Below are 15770 nucleotides of genomic sequence, written 5' to 3'. Positions count from 1 at the left end.
TACATTGACAGTTGAGCATAATAAGACAAGTATTAAAGTGAGAAACCCTATATATGTCTTGAGGCAGCATAATTCATGACACACTGATTATTTAGACTAGATTCAATAGTATGTGAGATTTAAACCATCACATAGAAAATGCGGGTAAGGCAGAAATCCACTAACGAAGCTGCCTACATTGTACATGCTCATCCTCATCTGGAGTATTGGTTCATATATGGGTTCGTTGCCAGAAAGGATTGACAGAGGACATCGAAAAGTTCACATAACAACAGCTCATTTTCTAATTATCACGAAATAGGGGAGAGAACGTTATGGATATGATAAGTGAGTTGGGGTGGTAATCATTAAAACAAATGATTTTTTCAATGCAGCGAGATCTTTTCATGAAATGTATCCCCAACTTTCTCCTCCAAACGCTATTCTTTGTAGAGATTGAGTTACTTGTGGATTGAACAGAAAAGCTATCAAAACTGTATTTTAATACAAACACAGCATTACAAGACTGCACGAAAGGTTATAATATATTTGCATATCAGTTGGTAAAAAGTGTGGGTTGTTACATAGATAGCAGTTACTTCAGTGAAAGTTGAAAATGTTGTAAGAAGGGGCATTAGGGTAGGTGGATGTATAGAACAAAATCAGCAATGCAGGCAGTTGTGATTATAGGAATTGTTTGGCACTGTTAAGTTACAGAGGGTCATAAGATTTCATCTGTTTGTGAGGAAGGCATCATTTATATCTTTTGAAGTGTTGCAATGTAACTAAATATTTCTCTTTTCAGTGTAACCAAATATTTCTCTAACTTAATTGAATTTTGTGCCGTGTGTTTGTCAAGTTTTGTCATGTTTGTTATGTCAGTTGTTGGTCATTATAGAAGACTAGCTCTTTTAAGGCAGTCATTGGAGGAAATTCATTATCAGCATACTTAAACATTGTTACTATGTTTCTGTGTATCAGTATCTGAAAAATATTTTGTGCTTTCAGGGAAACAAAGGATTGGTGGTCAACTCCATGGGGCTCACTGCTGGAGCACTTGGCAGTAAGAGCCCCAATTTACAGTCTGCACCAAATGTATCTGTGAGCAAAGGTGTAAACTCATTAGTAGTTAGCTTGAGCAGTTTGCCCTCCAGCATAGCTTCAACACAAACAATGACAGGGATCAGCATGGGAATGAATAGTGGAGGTGGCATGATAATGACAAGTGCTGTTCATAATCCTGTCCAGAATGGGCCGCTCGTTGTGTCACGAACTGTAGGCTTACAACAACAACCACAGCAACAGCAGCAGCAACAACAAAGCCATCTTGTTGCAAGGGGACAATCACCACACCAGGTGCACACAGTTGGAATAGGTGGACCACGGATGCAGGTGAGCGTTTTGCAAGTCATTGACATAAATAAAAATTGATTGTTTTGTCTGATTTAATTTGTTGCTGAGTGTGTTACAGAAGTTTTAAAATGGTTTGTGCTGTATTGCAAGGACTGAGTGAAATGATAGGGGGGTGGTAACAAAATGGTTGAAAAATCCTATTTTCTGTTCAATGTTTTGATGAAGTCATTTTTAACATGACCAAAAGGAAGACTAAATGTTGTGAAGGATTGTCACCTTGCTGCACTTATTTCTTCCATGTTATATACCAGATGTTGGCAACATGTCTCCAGTCAGGTTGAAGGCAGCTAGTGGGAGGATAGCCAATGAACAGCATTTGCTTTTGCTGCACATTGATGTTTCCGTTTCTACATTACAGATCAATTGGTCACCACAAACTAGATTCTGTGCTTGAGACACAATCATTAATAATATTTCAACACAGATAGTCAAAAGTGCTATATATATATATAAGTTAAAGAAATACCTGTATACAACGAAAGGAGAAAGTGAAGGGAGGGTCATATAACCAATGTGATGATTTCAAACAATGGAAATTCCTTGTGGGAATAAGATGACTGCCAACTCCAGTATCTCGGGCCAGAATGAAACTACCATGTAGGTTTCAAGCAGCAGTCTGTTGGGGCTAAGGCAGAGGAGGGGAGGGGATAGTAGTGTATGGTTGGGGAGAGAGACGAACACTGTCTGGTGGAGTGTGCAGGGACTGGAGTGCCAACAGGTGCAGTGTTAGGATATAATGGAGCATCCAGGTGGGGAAAATGAAGTGAAGAAGGAGAGGACTGGGAAAAGATGGGTGGGTGCATTGGTAGAGGGTGGGAGACGAGAATGGGAGGAGGTAATGAGATAGAGGGGGTGGAAACTGTTGGATGGAGGGTGCTGGAACAGTATGTTACCATATGGCCAGGATAATTATGGGAGTAGAGAATGCGTTGTACAGATAAGCCTATCTGCACAATTCAGGAATGCTGGTGGAGGGGAGGATCCAGAGGGCTTGGGAAGTGAAGCAACTATTGATTCAAGAAATGTTACATTCAGCTGCATGTTGTGCCACAGAGTGGTCTACTTTGCTCTTGGCCACAGATTGGCTGTGCCCGTTCAGCCTGATGACCAGCTGGTCGGTAACATACCATTATAAAACTCTGTGCAATGATTGCAGAAGAGCTGGTAAATAACATCACTGCTTTCACAGGTGGCCTGGCTTCTGATGGGGTAGAATAAGCCTGTGGCAGGAAGTGCTTTGTGGGTGGGTGGATAGAGCAGTTCTCGCACCTGGATCTTCCACAGGTATATGATCCTGGTGCCAAGGGTTGGGATTGGGAGTGGCTTAGGGATGAACTAGGGTATTGTGGAGATTGGGTGGGCAATGGAACACCCCTTTAGGAGGGTTGGGAAGTATTTTGGGTAGGCTGTCCCTCATTTCAGATTGTGATGATAACTAATCAAAGCCCTGGTGAAGGATTTGGTTTAGTTGTTCCTATTTCGGGTGGTACTGGGTGGCAAAGAATACACTGCTTTGTGGCTGGTTCTTGGGGGTGGTGGGAAACTTGTGGGTGTGAGGGGGAAATGGCATGGGAGATTTCTTTACAGACTAGGTCGAGGGATAGTGCCTGTTTCTGAAGGTTTTGGCGAGGCCCTCAGCATACTGAGCAAGGGAGTTCTTGTCACAGCAGGTATGGGGATGGGAGTGATTTTTTGTTTTGTTTGAAAGGTCGGTATCCAGATAATTGTTGGTGGTTGGTGGGTTTAATGTGGACAGAGGTGCAGATGCAATCATTAGAGAGTAGGTTGTCAGCATCTAGGAAGGCGGCACTCTAGATTGAGAAGAACCATGTGAAGTGAAAGAGGGAGAAGGTGTTGAGGTTGTGAAGGAACGAAGATAGTCCAGATCATGAAGATATCATCATTGAACCTGAACCAGACTGGGTGTTTGGCATCTTGGGAGGCTAGGAATGTTTTCTCTAGAAAGCCCATAAAAAGGTTGGCATAGGAGGATGCCATGCAGGTGCCCATGGCTGTGCCACAAATTTTTTTATATCTTTCCTTCAAAGGACGAGTAGTTGTGGGTTAGGATGAAGTTATTAAGGTGTATGAGGAATGAGACAGTGGGTTTGAAGTCTGAAGGTCACTGGGAGAGCTAGTGTTCAGTAGTGGTAAGATAGTGGGCATAAGGGATGTTGGTGTAAAGGAAGGTGGTGTCAACAGCAACAAGTAGGGATCCTGGAGGTAAAGGCGTGGGTATGGTGAAAAGTCGGTGAAGGAAGTGATTGACGTCTTTGACATGGGATGCTAGATTACGAGTAATTGGTTGGAGGTGTTGGTCAGTGAGGGCTGAAACCCAGCAATACTGGACATCCCATAGCGGCTGGTTATTGTGCCGCCACTAATCATAAACATTCTGACGACTGATAGTTGTAACACAGTGAATGTGTAATAATACAGCTGGAGGTGGTTTTCATTAATTATGTTGTAACACAGTGAATGTGTAATAATACAGCTGGAGGTGGTTTTCATTAATTATTAATATTAGTATCAGCTGTGGTGCCCAACATGATTAAAATTCTTACATCATTGGCTACACAAATCAGCTGTTCTGCCATATTAACATCTACGATTGCACGCAACATGTGTTACCAGCGTTCAATTTATAATAAATATGGCAAAATGGAGCCTTGGTTGGATTTATTGAGTATTCTTCATTGTTGTAACCTTGGCTCAACAGGTCTAGAACATTATTGCTGCTGTTATAGAAAGGCAGCAAAAATTAAGAAATGTGAGAGCTTGCGGAACCTTGGTGAGGAAGAAGAAGAGACTAAAAAATCAAAAGAAGATAGCTAAATGAGATTATAATTATTATAGAAAAGGACAAGAAGGAAAGGTTTGTTGAGAAGTGGAGAACAAATTGGGGAAACATTTGTGCCCTTTGAAGAGGGCAACAGTACAGTCTGTTATAATTTCTAAGACTATCCCGGTGATTTGTTGTTATCTCGTAGAATCGGGTGTACTGCCGGTGGTCCGTGTCTTCCCAACACGATATTCCGATGTCGTAACTCGGCATCTTCATTGTTCCCTGATGAAGACGCCGAGTTACGACTTCGAAATACCGTGTTGGGAAGACGTGGACCACCGGCCGTACACCCGATTCTACGAGATTACGGTCTGTTGTTCATGACGGGGGAAATGTTGCCTATGAATCTATAACAGCCCAACATCAAGACACAACTTTGAAAACTTAGTACTGTGAACTTTCGTGAAACTCGTTGTACTTATTTGCTTCTACATCTGCATCTTCATATATACTCTGCAAGCCACCATACGGTGTGTGATGGAGAGTGCTTGTACCACTATAAGTCATTTCCTTTGTTGTTCCACATGCAGACGAAGGGAGGGAAAAACGCCTGTCCATAAGTGTCCGTGTGAGCCTTAATTTCTCTTACCTTTGTGCTCCTTACGCAAAATGTGTGTTGGTGGCAGCAGAATTGTTCTGCAGTTGGCTTTACATGCCAGTTCTCTAAATTTTGTCAGTAGTTTCCCTCGGACAGAATATTGCCCTCTCTCCAGGGAGTCCCATTTGAGTTCCTGAAGTATCTCAATGACACTTCGGTGTTGTTTGAACCTACCGGTAACAAATCTACCAGCCCGCCTCTAAATGGTTCGTTGTCTTCCTTTAATCCAACCTTGTGCAGATCCTAAACATTTGAACAATACTCAAGAACAGGTTGCACTTGCATCCTACATGTGGTCTCCTTACGGATGAACCATACTTTCCCTAACTTCTCCCAATAAACCAAAGTTGACCATTCACCTTCCATACTGCAATCATATGCCTGTTCCAATTTTGCTTCCAAACTTAACACCTAGATATTTAAAATACATGACTATTAATCAGGACACTTCTAATTCTGTATGCGAACATTACGGGTTTGTTTTTCATACTCATCTACAGGGTTATTACAAATGATTGAAGCGATTTCACAGCTCTACAATACCTTTATTATTTGAGATATTTTCACAATGCTTTGCACACACATACAAAAACTCAAAAAGTTTTTTTAGGCATTCACAAATGTTCGATATGTGCCCCTTTAGTGATTCGGCAGACATCAAGCCTCCCACATTCGGCGCAGCATGTCCCCATCAATGAGTTCGAAAGCATTGTTGATGCAAGCTCTCAGTTCTGGCATGTTTCTTGGTAGAGGAGGTTTAAACACTGAATCTTTCACATAACCCCACAGAAAGAAATCGCATGGGGTTAAGCTGGAAGAGCGTGGAGGCCATGACATGAATTGCTGATCATGATCTCCACCATGACCGATCCATCGGTTTTCCAATCTCCTGTTTAAGAAATGCCGAACATCATGATGGATGGAGCACCATCCTGTTGAAAGGTGAAGTCGGTGCTGTCGGTCTCCAGTTGTGGCATGAACCAATTTTCCAGCATGTCCAGATACACGTGTCCTGTAACGTTTTTTTCGCAGAAGAAAAAGGGGCCGTAAACTTTAAACCGTGAGATTGCACAAAACACGTTAACTTTTTGTGAATTGCGAATTTGCTGCACGAATGCATGAGGATTCTCTACCGCCCAGATTTGCACATTGTGTCTGTTCACTTCACCATTAAGAAAAAATGTTGCTTCATCACTGAAAACAAGTTTCGCACTGAACGCATCATCTTCCATGAGCTGTTGCAACCGTGCTGAAAATTCAAAGCATTTGACTTTGTCATCGGGTGTCAGGGCTTGTAGCAATTGTAAATGGTAAGGCTTCTGCTTTAGCCTTTTCCGTAAGATTTTCCAAACCGTCGGCTGTGGTACGTTTAGCTCCCTGCTTGCTTTATTCGTCGACTTCCGCGGGCTATGCGTGAAACTTGCCTGCACGCGTTCAACCGTTTCTTTGCTCACTGCAGGCCGGCCCGTTGATTTCCCCTTACAGAGGCATCCAGAAGCTTTAAACTGCGCATACCATCGCCGAATGGAGTTAGCAGTTGGTGGATCGTTGTTGAACTTCGTCCTGAAGTGTCGTTGCACTGTTATGACTGACTGATGGTAGTGCATTTCAAGCACGATATACGCTTTCTCGGCTCCTGTCGCCATTTTGTCTCACTGCGCTCTCGAGCGCTCTGGCGGCAGAAACCTGAGGTGCGGCTTCAGCCGAACAAAACTTTTGAGTTTTTCTACGTATCTGTAGTGCGTCGTGACCATATGTCAATGAATGGAGCTACAGTGAATTTATGAAATCGCTTCAATCATTTGTAATAGCCCTGTATATAACTTGCAGTTTTCTACATTTAGAGCTAGCTGCCATTCATCACACCAACTATAAATTTTGTCTAAATCGTCTTGTATCCTCCTACAGCCTAACTTGGACACCTTGCCGTACACCACAGCATCACCAGCAGACAACTGCAAATTTTTCTGCCTACCCTGTCTGCCAGATCATTTATGTACATAGAGAATAACAGTAATCCTATCACACTTCCATGGAGTTCTTCAGGAGAGCTGGAAGATGCCCTTGTATCTGATGAATGCTCACCGTTGAGGACGACACAATGGGTTCTGTTACTTAAGAAGTCTTGAGCCACTCACATATCCGGGAACTTATTCCATGCACTTGTACCTGTGTTAACAGTCTGCAGTGGGCACCATGTCAAATGCTTTCTGGAAATCTAGAAGTATGGAATCTGCCTGCTGCCCTTCGTCCATAGTTCACAATATGATAGGAGAAAAGGGTAAGCTGAGTTTTGCAGAACGATGCTTTCTAAAACCGTGCGGATTCCTGGAGATCAGCCTTTGGTCTGAATAAAATTTGTTCTATTTGAACTGAGGATGATTCTGCAGCAGACTGATGTTAGGGATATTGATCTGTAATTTTGTGGATCCGTTCTTAAACCTCCTTATATATAGGAATCCATTGCTCTTTTTCCAGTCGCTTGGGACCTAGCGCTGGGCGAGAGATTTCATGATAACTGCAAGCTATGTAAGGTATCAATGCTGTAGAGTAATCTTTGTAGAACCGAGCTGGGATTCCATCCAGACTTGGCAACTTACTTGTTTTCAACTTTTCCAGTTATTTCTTTACACCCAGGGATGCTTATTATTATGTTGTCCATAAGGGAGTCACTTCAACGGTCAAACAGTGATATGTTTGTATGATTCTCCTGTGTGAACGATTTCTTAAACTCGAAATTTAAAACTTCAGCTTTCATTTTTTGCTCTCTTCAGCTACCACACCTGACTTGGCGATGAGCGACTGTATGAAAGACCCATTTAGCGGTTTTACATAGGACCAGAATTTTCTCAGTTTTGTCAATTATAGATGGATAAATTGAACAAAATTTTAAATCAGTTTGGTTGATAGCTAAGAATATTTGAACTTTGAATCTCCACATTTTTTAACATTTAAGAACACATTTCGCAACATCATTTCACTACTCGCCCTTTTGCGTCTTCTACGCCATTCTCCATGTGTTGTGGACGTGTATACCCGCATAGTTTGGGTTTTCCTACAGTGCCGTGGACATCTGAATGCATTCTGAGCTGCTGACCACATTGCTGTGGATGGGTTACTTCCATATCTCAGTGAATAAAAAGGTTTCAAGTATTTATCGTACCTCATATATACCTCATTGCATACTATCTATAAACAAAACAAAAAATAAAAAAAACCTCGTTTTGACGTCTTGAATCATTTTTTACATATGACAGTTGTTATGACCACGTGATTCGTGATTCGCAAGGATGTGAATTGGCTCATCACATGCAACCCAATGACTCGTGAATGAAATGAGAAGTTCTTCTGTTCTCAATTTTAAATAGAATTTCAATACCTTATCTACATACCATTCACTGCAAATCCCCCCCACCACGACTCATGGCTCTTTCGTGAGTTCATGCGTGGTGCACATGGGGCACTGAGTTATTCCAGCCCTTTCTTCCTTCTCGAATTGCATTTCCTTCCCTGTGCTCCTCCCTCCCTCCCCCTCTATCCTCACTTCTTCCCCTCTGCCCTGCCCTTCCCCTATCTTAGTGTTGTTACTTATGTCAACCTGGCTATCCAACTGGTTTCTTGTATTTCTTCCAGTTTTTGTTCATCTTGATTTTTCTTTGTCAGCTTTCCATTTTGTTGTTTTTGGTCCCCCATTGGGGTTTTACCTCACCTTCTAAATTTTTTTCTCCGTGGTTTGAGCCAAATGGGAAAGAACGTGTTACATAATGTCTTCGGCATGTGGCCTTTCTGCCTTTTTCATGTTTTCCTCAATGCCATTGTCCTGCAACACCCCAAGGATGTGGCTCAGTGGTTAGTACTCTGGATTCACATTCGGACGACGACAATGATGACAGTTCAAAACTGTGTCTGGTATCCAGATTCAGGCTTTCAGTGACTTTCCTAAATTTCTCCAGGCAAAGGCTGGGATGGTTCTTTTGAAAAGGCACTGCCAATTTCCTTCCCATTCCTTGACGCAATCCGAACTTGTGTGCCTTCTCTGTGACCTCGATGTAAACAAGATGTTAAACCCAATCTTTCTTCCTTTGTCCTTGAATCCTATGTAGCGAGAAAGCTAGCAAGTCTGTGAGGTGGAGTCATTATTTACCCTTTTGGTTGAGTCCACTGACAGCACAGGGATCACACACCTAATAACTGAGCTTTTGCCTCCTGGTGTGTATCTAGGAGAGGTTGCCTGTCATTCTGGAGCATCAAAACTCCTGGCAGTGGCTGCCTTGCCATACGGCCCTTGCTGTGGCTAGATGGCACCCATGGGAAAGGCCCCTGATCAGAGTGAGTGGTGTCAGTGTGGACACGTTGTGTATGAAATACATTGGTCCTGTTTGGCAATGGATCTTTCAATGCTACTTCTTATGATCCTGCAACCTTCCCGTCTCTGGCTTACCCTGGGAGGAATGCCAGGCTCACAGGCTTGAAGTGAAACCCTTTCCCTGCTATGTATTCAGAACCAGGACTGCCATAACACTTTGACCGCCACTAAACTGTTATTTTCTGTGGAAACTGTCAAAGATAAGTTTGCTAAAGGAGAGTCACTCATTAAGATGCAGTCTGGTTTGCTGTTGACCTAAACTACTTCTGCTGTCCAATCTGCAGGTCTTTATGTCTGTGACCGTCTTGTCGACGTCTGGGTTCCCATTACTCCTCACCAGTCTATGAAATGGTGAAGAGTGTCATTTTTCGTAGGGACTTCATCCTTCAAACTGATAAGTAACTCCGAGCCAGTCTGGAGCAATGGGGTTTTCATTTTGTTTGGCATGATCAGAAAGGGTGAAGGACAATCACATTGATACTGGTTTATTCTAGTGTTTGAGGGAGGTGCTGTCCTGAAGGAGGTCAAGGTTATGATTTATCGTTGTGATGTGAAGCCAGACAGCCCACCATCCATGATATCTTTTTCGTGTTTATGTTTCTGGCACTTCTTATTGTTGTATGGGTACCCCTATGCAGTGAATGTGGACACCCAGTCCATGAGGGGAGCTTCTGCATTCCATCACCCGTGTGTTAATTGTCATGACCATCACTCTTTGCGCTCTTCGGATTGCCTAATTTATAAGAAGGAAAAGGAAGATAAAAGAGTAGTATAAGTCCCTTGATGATTTATGCTACACTGAGGCATGTCAAAAATATGACTGTCTAACCTCCTCCCTCATCCTTACCCTAGTCCTGCCCCACTCTCCAGCCCCCTTCCTTTTCAGTTCCCATGCTCTCCCCTCCAGGTGCTGCTCCCCCTACCTGGCCAGAGAAGCCCCTCCCTTCTTTGGTGCCTATCAATGATGCCCCCCCCCCCCCCCCCCCACACACACACACACACACACACACACACACACACAGGTGTCTCGCAGACCAAAGGCCTGCTCCCACAAGTCGGCTGCAGGTCTCACAGTCCATGCGCCCCAAGGTGTTGCTCGCTCACTCTCAGTTGCAGACCTCGCTGAAGCCTGTTCTCTCTCCGTGTCCTGCATTCCTCGATCTAAGAAGAAGAAACAGAACAACAAGTAAATAGAAACATAAATCCCGGGACAAGGCCCCTCTGGTGCCATCAGAGGTGCCGACTCCCCCCCTCACAACCTGAGTGTGGTGTCTTGTTTATGGAAGACACCGTGTCCTTGTTTGTGGTGGATGGTAACCTGGAGGTGTGAATGGCTTCAGCCTATTTGCCTCCAGTTTGGATCCGCATTCGTGCATATTCAGTGGAATTGTAAAGGCTATTACTGTCATTTTTCAGAGTTGCAATCCCTAATTTCCTTTTACTCTGCAGCTTGTGTAGTTCTCGAGGAATCTCATTTACTGATGCTCACTCACCATCCCAGTTCCATGCTTTCTGTTGTAACTGGCTTGGCCCTTTGAGAGTTTCCGGTGGTGTTTGCACATTGGCCCATACGGATGTTGTTAGTACGTGGATCGCTCTTCATACTGTGTTCGAAGTGCTTGCTGTCTGTGTACACTTGGGCAGTGCAGTCACAGTTTGCAGTCTTATGTCTCCCTCCTGAAGAGCATCCATGCCTATTGTCCTAACTGCCCTCCTTCAGCAGCTCCCTCCCTCCTTCCTTCCTTAGCCTTGGGGATTTTAATGTCCATCATCCCTTGCAGGGCAGTGCTTTTTCGTCTAGTCTTAATAATAATTTTTCTTAATAATAGTTCCCCTAGCTGTTTTAGTGTCACTTATAGCAGTTTCTGTGCCATTGATCTTTGGCTCACTTCTCCTCCCCTTCTTCTTTCATTACAGTGATTGCCACATGGTGACATCTGTAATAGTGATCCCATTGATTCTCTTGGTCACTTCCCAATGGCCAGGTTACCCCATTGATCTTTTCATTGTGCAGATTGGTTTCTATATATCTCCCAGGATTGTGCAGATTGGCGTCTACATACCTTCCAGGTTTGTGCAGATTGGCGTCTACATACCTTCCAGGTTCTTTTTACCTCCTCTTTGCCATGTTGTATTGATGAAATCATCTGTGATGTGTCCAGTACAATTATTTGCACTGACATTGCCATTCACTGCTCGACGGGCCCCATTTGCCACTGTGATAGAGCACGGCCATTACATTTGCCATCTGTGATTGCTGTCGGGCCTTGCAACGCTTTAGATGGTGCTAGTCCTCCGCCGCTCTTATTATCTTTAAATTTCTTCATGCAAGTGGGTGTGTTGGGAACACTTATCTCCTCCCTAGGTTCTTCTGTCTCTTCTTCACGAGTGTGGGCTATGCTCCACACCCTACAAGTTTGCAAACTGCAGTCATCCATGCCAGGCAGTGTCCTTTTGGGTGGCCTTTGTATTTATCCATCGGTTCTCGTGGTACACCTGGTGACACATTTTGTAATGGCATCAATGTCAACCTCCTATCCAGCCACTGTCCTCATCTGGAAACAGCAAGCTGAAGCTTTCCACTTACCTTTTGCCTCTTGTCAGGTGGAGTCGTACGGTGAATCTTTTACTGAATGGGAGCTACTTCTGTCCCTTTCCTGTTCCCATAATTCAGCCCCTGGCCTTGAGTCCATCCGTAACCAATTGCTTCAACACCTCAGGCCTCCATGACAATAGCTCCTGTGGGTGTATAAGTGTATTTGGCTCCAAAGCATTTTTCCCCTTTCAGTTGAGGAACAGTATTGTGGTTCCTGTCTTAGGTCTGGTAAGGAACCGCTGTCACTTGATAGTTTCAGCCAATCAGCCTAACCAAAGTCCCCTGCAAGTCATTTGAACAAGTAGGGGTTTGCCAGCTCAGTTGGGGTCTCGAATCTTGGGACCTCTTGCCTTCCTACCAGTTTGGCCTTTTGGAGGGATGGTCTCTGCTCAATCATCTGCTTCAATTGGAAATTGCAGTGTGGCAGATCGTTTCCCAGAGCTGACATCCTGTTGCAATTTTTTTCAATCTTCATAAGACCTGTGACATGGTGTGGCACCATCACATCTTACTTACTCCATTAGTTGGATCTGTGGAGCTCCCCTCTTGATTTTAATTCGCCAGTTCCTGTCCCACTGGTTATTCAGAGTTTGGGTTGAAACCATTCTCAGCACTCCTCAGACCCAGGAGAATGGCATTCCACTGGGCTCTGTAATAACCCTTTCGTGGTTGATGGGTCATATATGTCCCAGTTCGAGTGTCGGGATATATGTTACCCAGCTCTGCACTGTGCTGCCATCTAGGGACGACTGTACTGAACCTGAGAAAAAATCGGGACTGCACTGCAAAGGCAGGGGTGCTAGTTCTGCAAGGTTCGCAGAAGAGCTTCTGTAAAGTTTGGAAGGTAGGAGACGAGATACTGGCAGAAGTACCGCTGTGGGGATGGGGCGCGAGTCGTGCTTGGGTAGCTCAGTTGGTAGAGCACTTGACCACGAAAGGCAGAGGTCCCGAGTTCGAGTTTCGGTCCGGCACACAGTTTTAATCTGCCATGAAGTTTCATATCAGCGCACACTCCGCTGCAGAGTGAAAATCTCGTTCTGAGAACAAAAGTTGTTTGCACTGCTTGTGGTGTACCACTTTGTGCCACACCATGTTTTTCCAAGTTTCATGGAATGTAAAGTTTTGTTAAGTATTGGTCATGTATCATGAAAACTGAAATGTAATGAATATTTTTTACACTGGCTCTACACAAATAAAAAGAATGCATGTATAATTTGTAGTTATTTTATTCTCCACAAAATCCAGTTTATGGCTAAAAAAAAAAAAAATTACAAAATCAGTCAGTCAGCAGAAAAGGTATCTCATGTTGGTTCATGGGACATATGTGTCCCACTTCCTGTTGTGAAAATATGGAGAACTTAAAAAATATTTTGGTGGTGAAAATATAATAATGGGACTGAAAAGAAAACGTTATCACCTTAATATTTTAAAAATCTGTAAAAAATGAGTTTTATCCATGAAAGGGTTAAGTGTCGTTCTTTTCCATATTGCTATTAATGGACTTGTGGTGTCTGTTGAACCAGTGGTCACTCCTGCTCTGTATGTCAATAATTTCTGTATCTGGGCTAGTTCTCAGTTGGTGGCCCTTGTGAAGTGACACCTCCAGGGTACCATCCAGCATGCCTCCACATGGATGCTCCCACATGGTTTTCATCCCCCCCCCCCCCCCCAAAAGATGGGTGATGCATTTCTGTCACTGTAATAGATCCTTCCTGATCCTGAACTGTACCTCAATGCCCAACACCTGACCATGGTCCCCCAGTCACATTTCTTGGGTCTTCTTTTTGACACCAATCTTATTTGGTTGCCCCATATCCATCTTTAAGAGGTTGGATGTTTTCATAAACTCAGTGTCCTTCCCTTCCTTGCTCACACCTCTTATGGCACAGATCGTTTGACTCTTCTTCACAGTTATTGCGCCTCAGTTCACGTGTGGACTATAGTTGTCAAGTTTATGGCTCAGCTGCCCTTCCATACTGCTCATCTGGGACCTGGTCCCACCATTGTGTGGTATCCATTTGTCACCGGTGCCTTTCATGCTAGCCTTGTCGATAGTCATCTGGGTGATGCTGGGATACGTCCTCCCTTTCGGTTTGTTGGTCTCAGCTCCTGATTTCCAATGCCATATCTATCCGCTGTTTCCCTGCCCACCCCTTCTATTGTATTCTTTTCGCAGCTTTGAGACGTCACCCTTCTGCTGCCCACCCTTGGGTGGGTTTACCAGTTGGGCTGTGCCTCCCTTCTCTCTGCCGCAATTTCCGTCTTCCCCTCTGTTCCCCACATTCTCTCCCAAACATTCTCTCTTGGTTAGTTCCTCAGCCTCGGTTCAGATGGGTCTCTTGTGGGGTGCGAAAGCCTCCGTCACTCTGATGGATTTCCATTGTTTATTATACTCACTCTTACAGGAGTTTCGGGTGGTATTATTTTCTTACCAATGGCTCTAAATCAGCCGATCATATGGGATATGTCTTCTCATCTTCTGTTAGCACAGAACACCGACTCTTGCCTGCCATGTGTGGGACGTTTACTGCAGAACTGATGGCCATTATTGGGCCCTCTGCTTTATTAAATGGTCCCTCCCCTCACCAGAGTTTTGTTATGTATGGACTTGATGAACGGCCTTCAGGCTTTCACCCAGTGTTAATCTCACCACCCCCTTGCTCTCTACCATCCAAAACCCTGTTGCCGATCTTGACCTTGCTGCCTGTTCAGTTGATTTCCTTTGGGTTCCCAGCCCCTAGGGTATACCGGGTAAATGAGCTTTCTGATCATCTGGCGGGGGGGGGGGGGGGGGGACTCTCCCCCCACTCCCGCCTCATTCTCCATGACCCATCTGTGGGTGGTTTTTCGGCTTTGCGTCAAATTTCTTTTTGCCCATTTATGGGCTAACTCTTGGGTGCTCTACCCTGTCTAATAAAAGTCATGTGATCAAAGTGACTACCAGCATGTAGCGTTCTTCCCTCCACCTTCTTGACAGGAATCTACCATCCTGTGCCATCTTGGTATCAGCCATACCTGGGTGACCCATGGTTTTTAATTCCATCAGAAGTCGTGTGCCATATCGTGCTTGCTTTGAATTCTGCGACACATTCACTTCAAAAATTCAATTCTTCTTAATCACTAGCAGCATCATTTGGGTAATTTCTTGAATAATTAGGAAGCCTTAATTAGTTTCTCTCACACATACTAAAAAACTTGCTGCTCCATTAAATAAAACTTCCCCTGGTACCCTGAAACTTCTGACATGTGAAGCTGGCAATTTTTAAATTGTTCTTTATCTGCTGCAGTTATTTGTGGTATCTTTGTCATGAATAACCATTAACTTAAAATTAGTTTTCATATTGTGTTCATGAACCAATTGTGAACTTGTAGATCTATGTTTCTCAACAGAGTCATAGCTGTTACTTACATCCATTATTAATTTCCATGATTTACTGTTCTTACAAAATTAGCAAACTGAATAACAGTAGTATGTTATCCTCTCGCTCCTTAGTGCCAAATTGAAAGAAATTGGACCACTCTGGGCTAACATTTGTTGCCAACCTTGAAGGTGGACTGTGCTGTTGAGCAGTAGCTGCTTAAGCGCCATTGTTTAGCCTGGTGTTTCATTTATTGTGCCATATTTTGAGTGTTCTGTGCATACTTATTTATTTTAGAAACAATTTTCTCCTGTAGAAATGTGTTCTAATACTGAGTATTTATCCATTTGTAAAATCACTTTGAGTTCTGACTATGTTTAGATGAAGGTGAACTGAAGTTTAAAAATGGTAGGGCTTTGTAAAGACCATGGAATGTGGGATGCATTTGCTTGGTTGGCAATATGACGAAATTTGCTGCCTGGTTGTCACTACCCTTTTCGTGTTTGACCATGCTGGTGCTACTGCACCATTAAGTTTGTAGAACTTTAATATGCAAACAATATTTGTTGTAATGTAATTTTGTCTTGATATAAGATATTAAGCCGTAAGTACAC

At 43.6% G+C, this 15770-nt stretch overlaps 1 protein-coding gene across 1 annotated transcript in view; it reads left to right on the top strand.

Moving 5' to 3' along the window:
• The window catches only part of LOC124790060 (CREB-binding protein), a gene marked incomplete in the record, with an annotated part of 157555 nt that overhangs the window by 33370 nt on the left and 108415 nt on the right, over positions 1–15770 (top strand). The window contains 1 exon segment of the mRNA XM_047257622.1: positions 988–1371. Within this exon segment, the coding sequence (XP_047113578.1) occupies positions 988–1371 (384 nt within the window).

The sequence above is a fragment of the Schistocerca piceifrons genome, chromosome 3 (genome assembly GCF_021461385.2).
Source record: "Schistocerca piceifrons isolate TAMUIC-IGC-003096 chromosome 3, iqSchPice1.1, whole genome shotgun sequence".
NCBI lineage: Eukaryota > Metazoa > Arthropoda > Insecta > Orthoptera > Acrididae > Schistocerca > Schistocerca piceifrons.
This window is presented reverse-complemented; position numbering and strand designations above follow the sequence as displayed.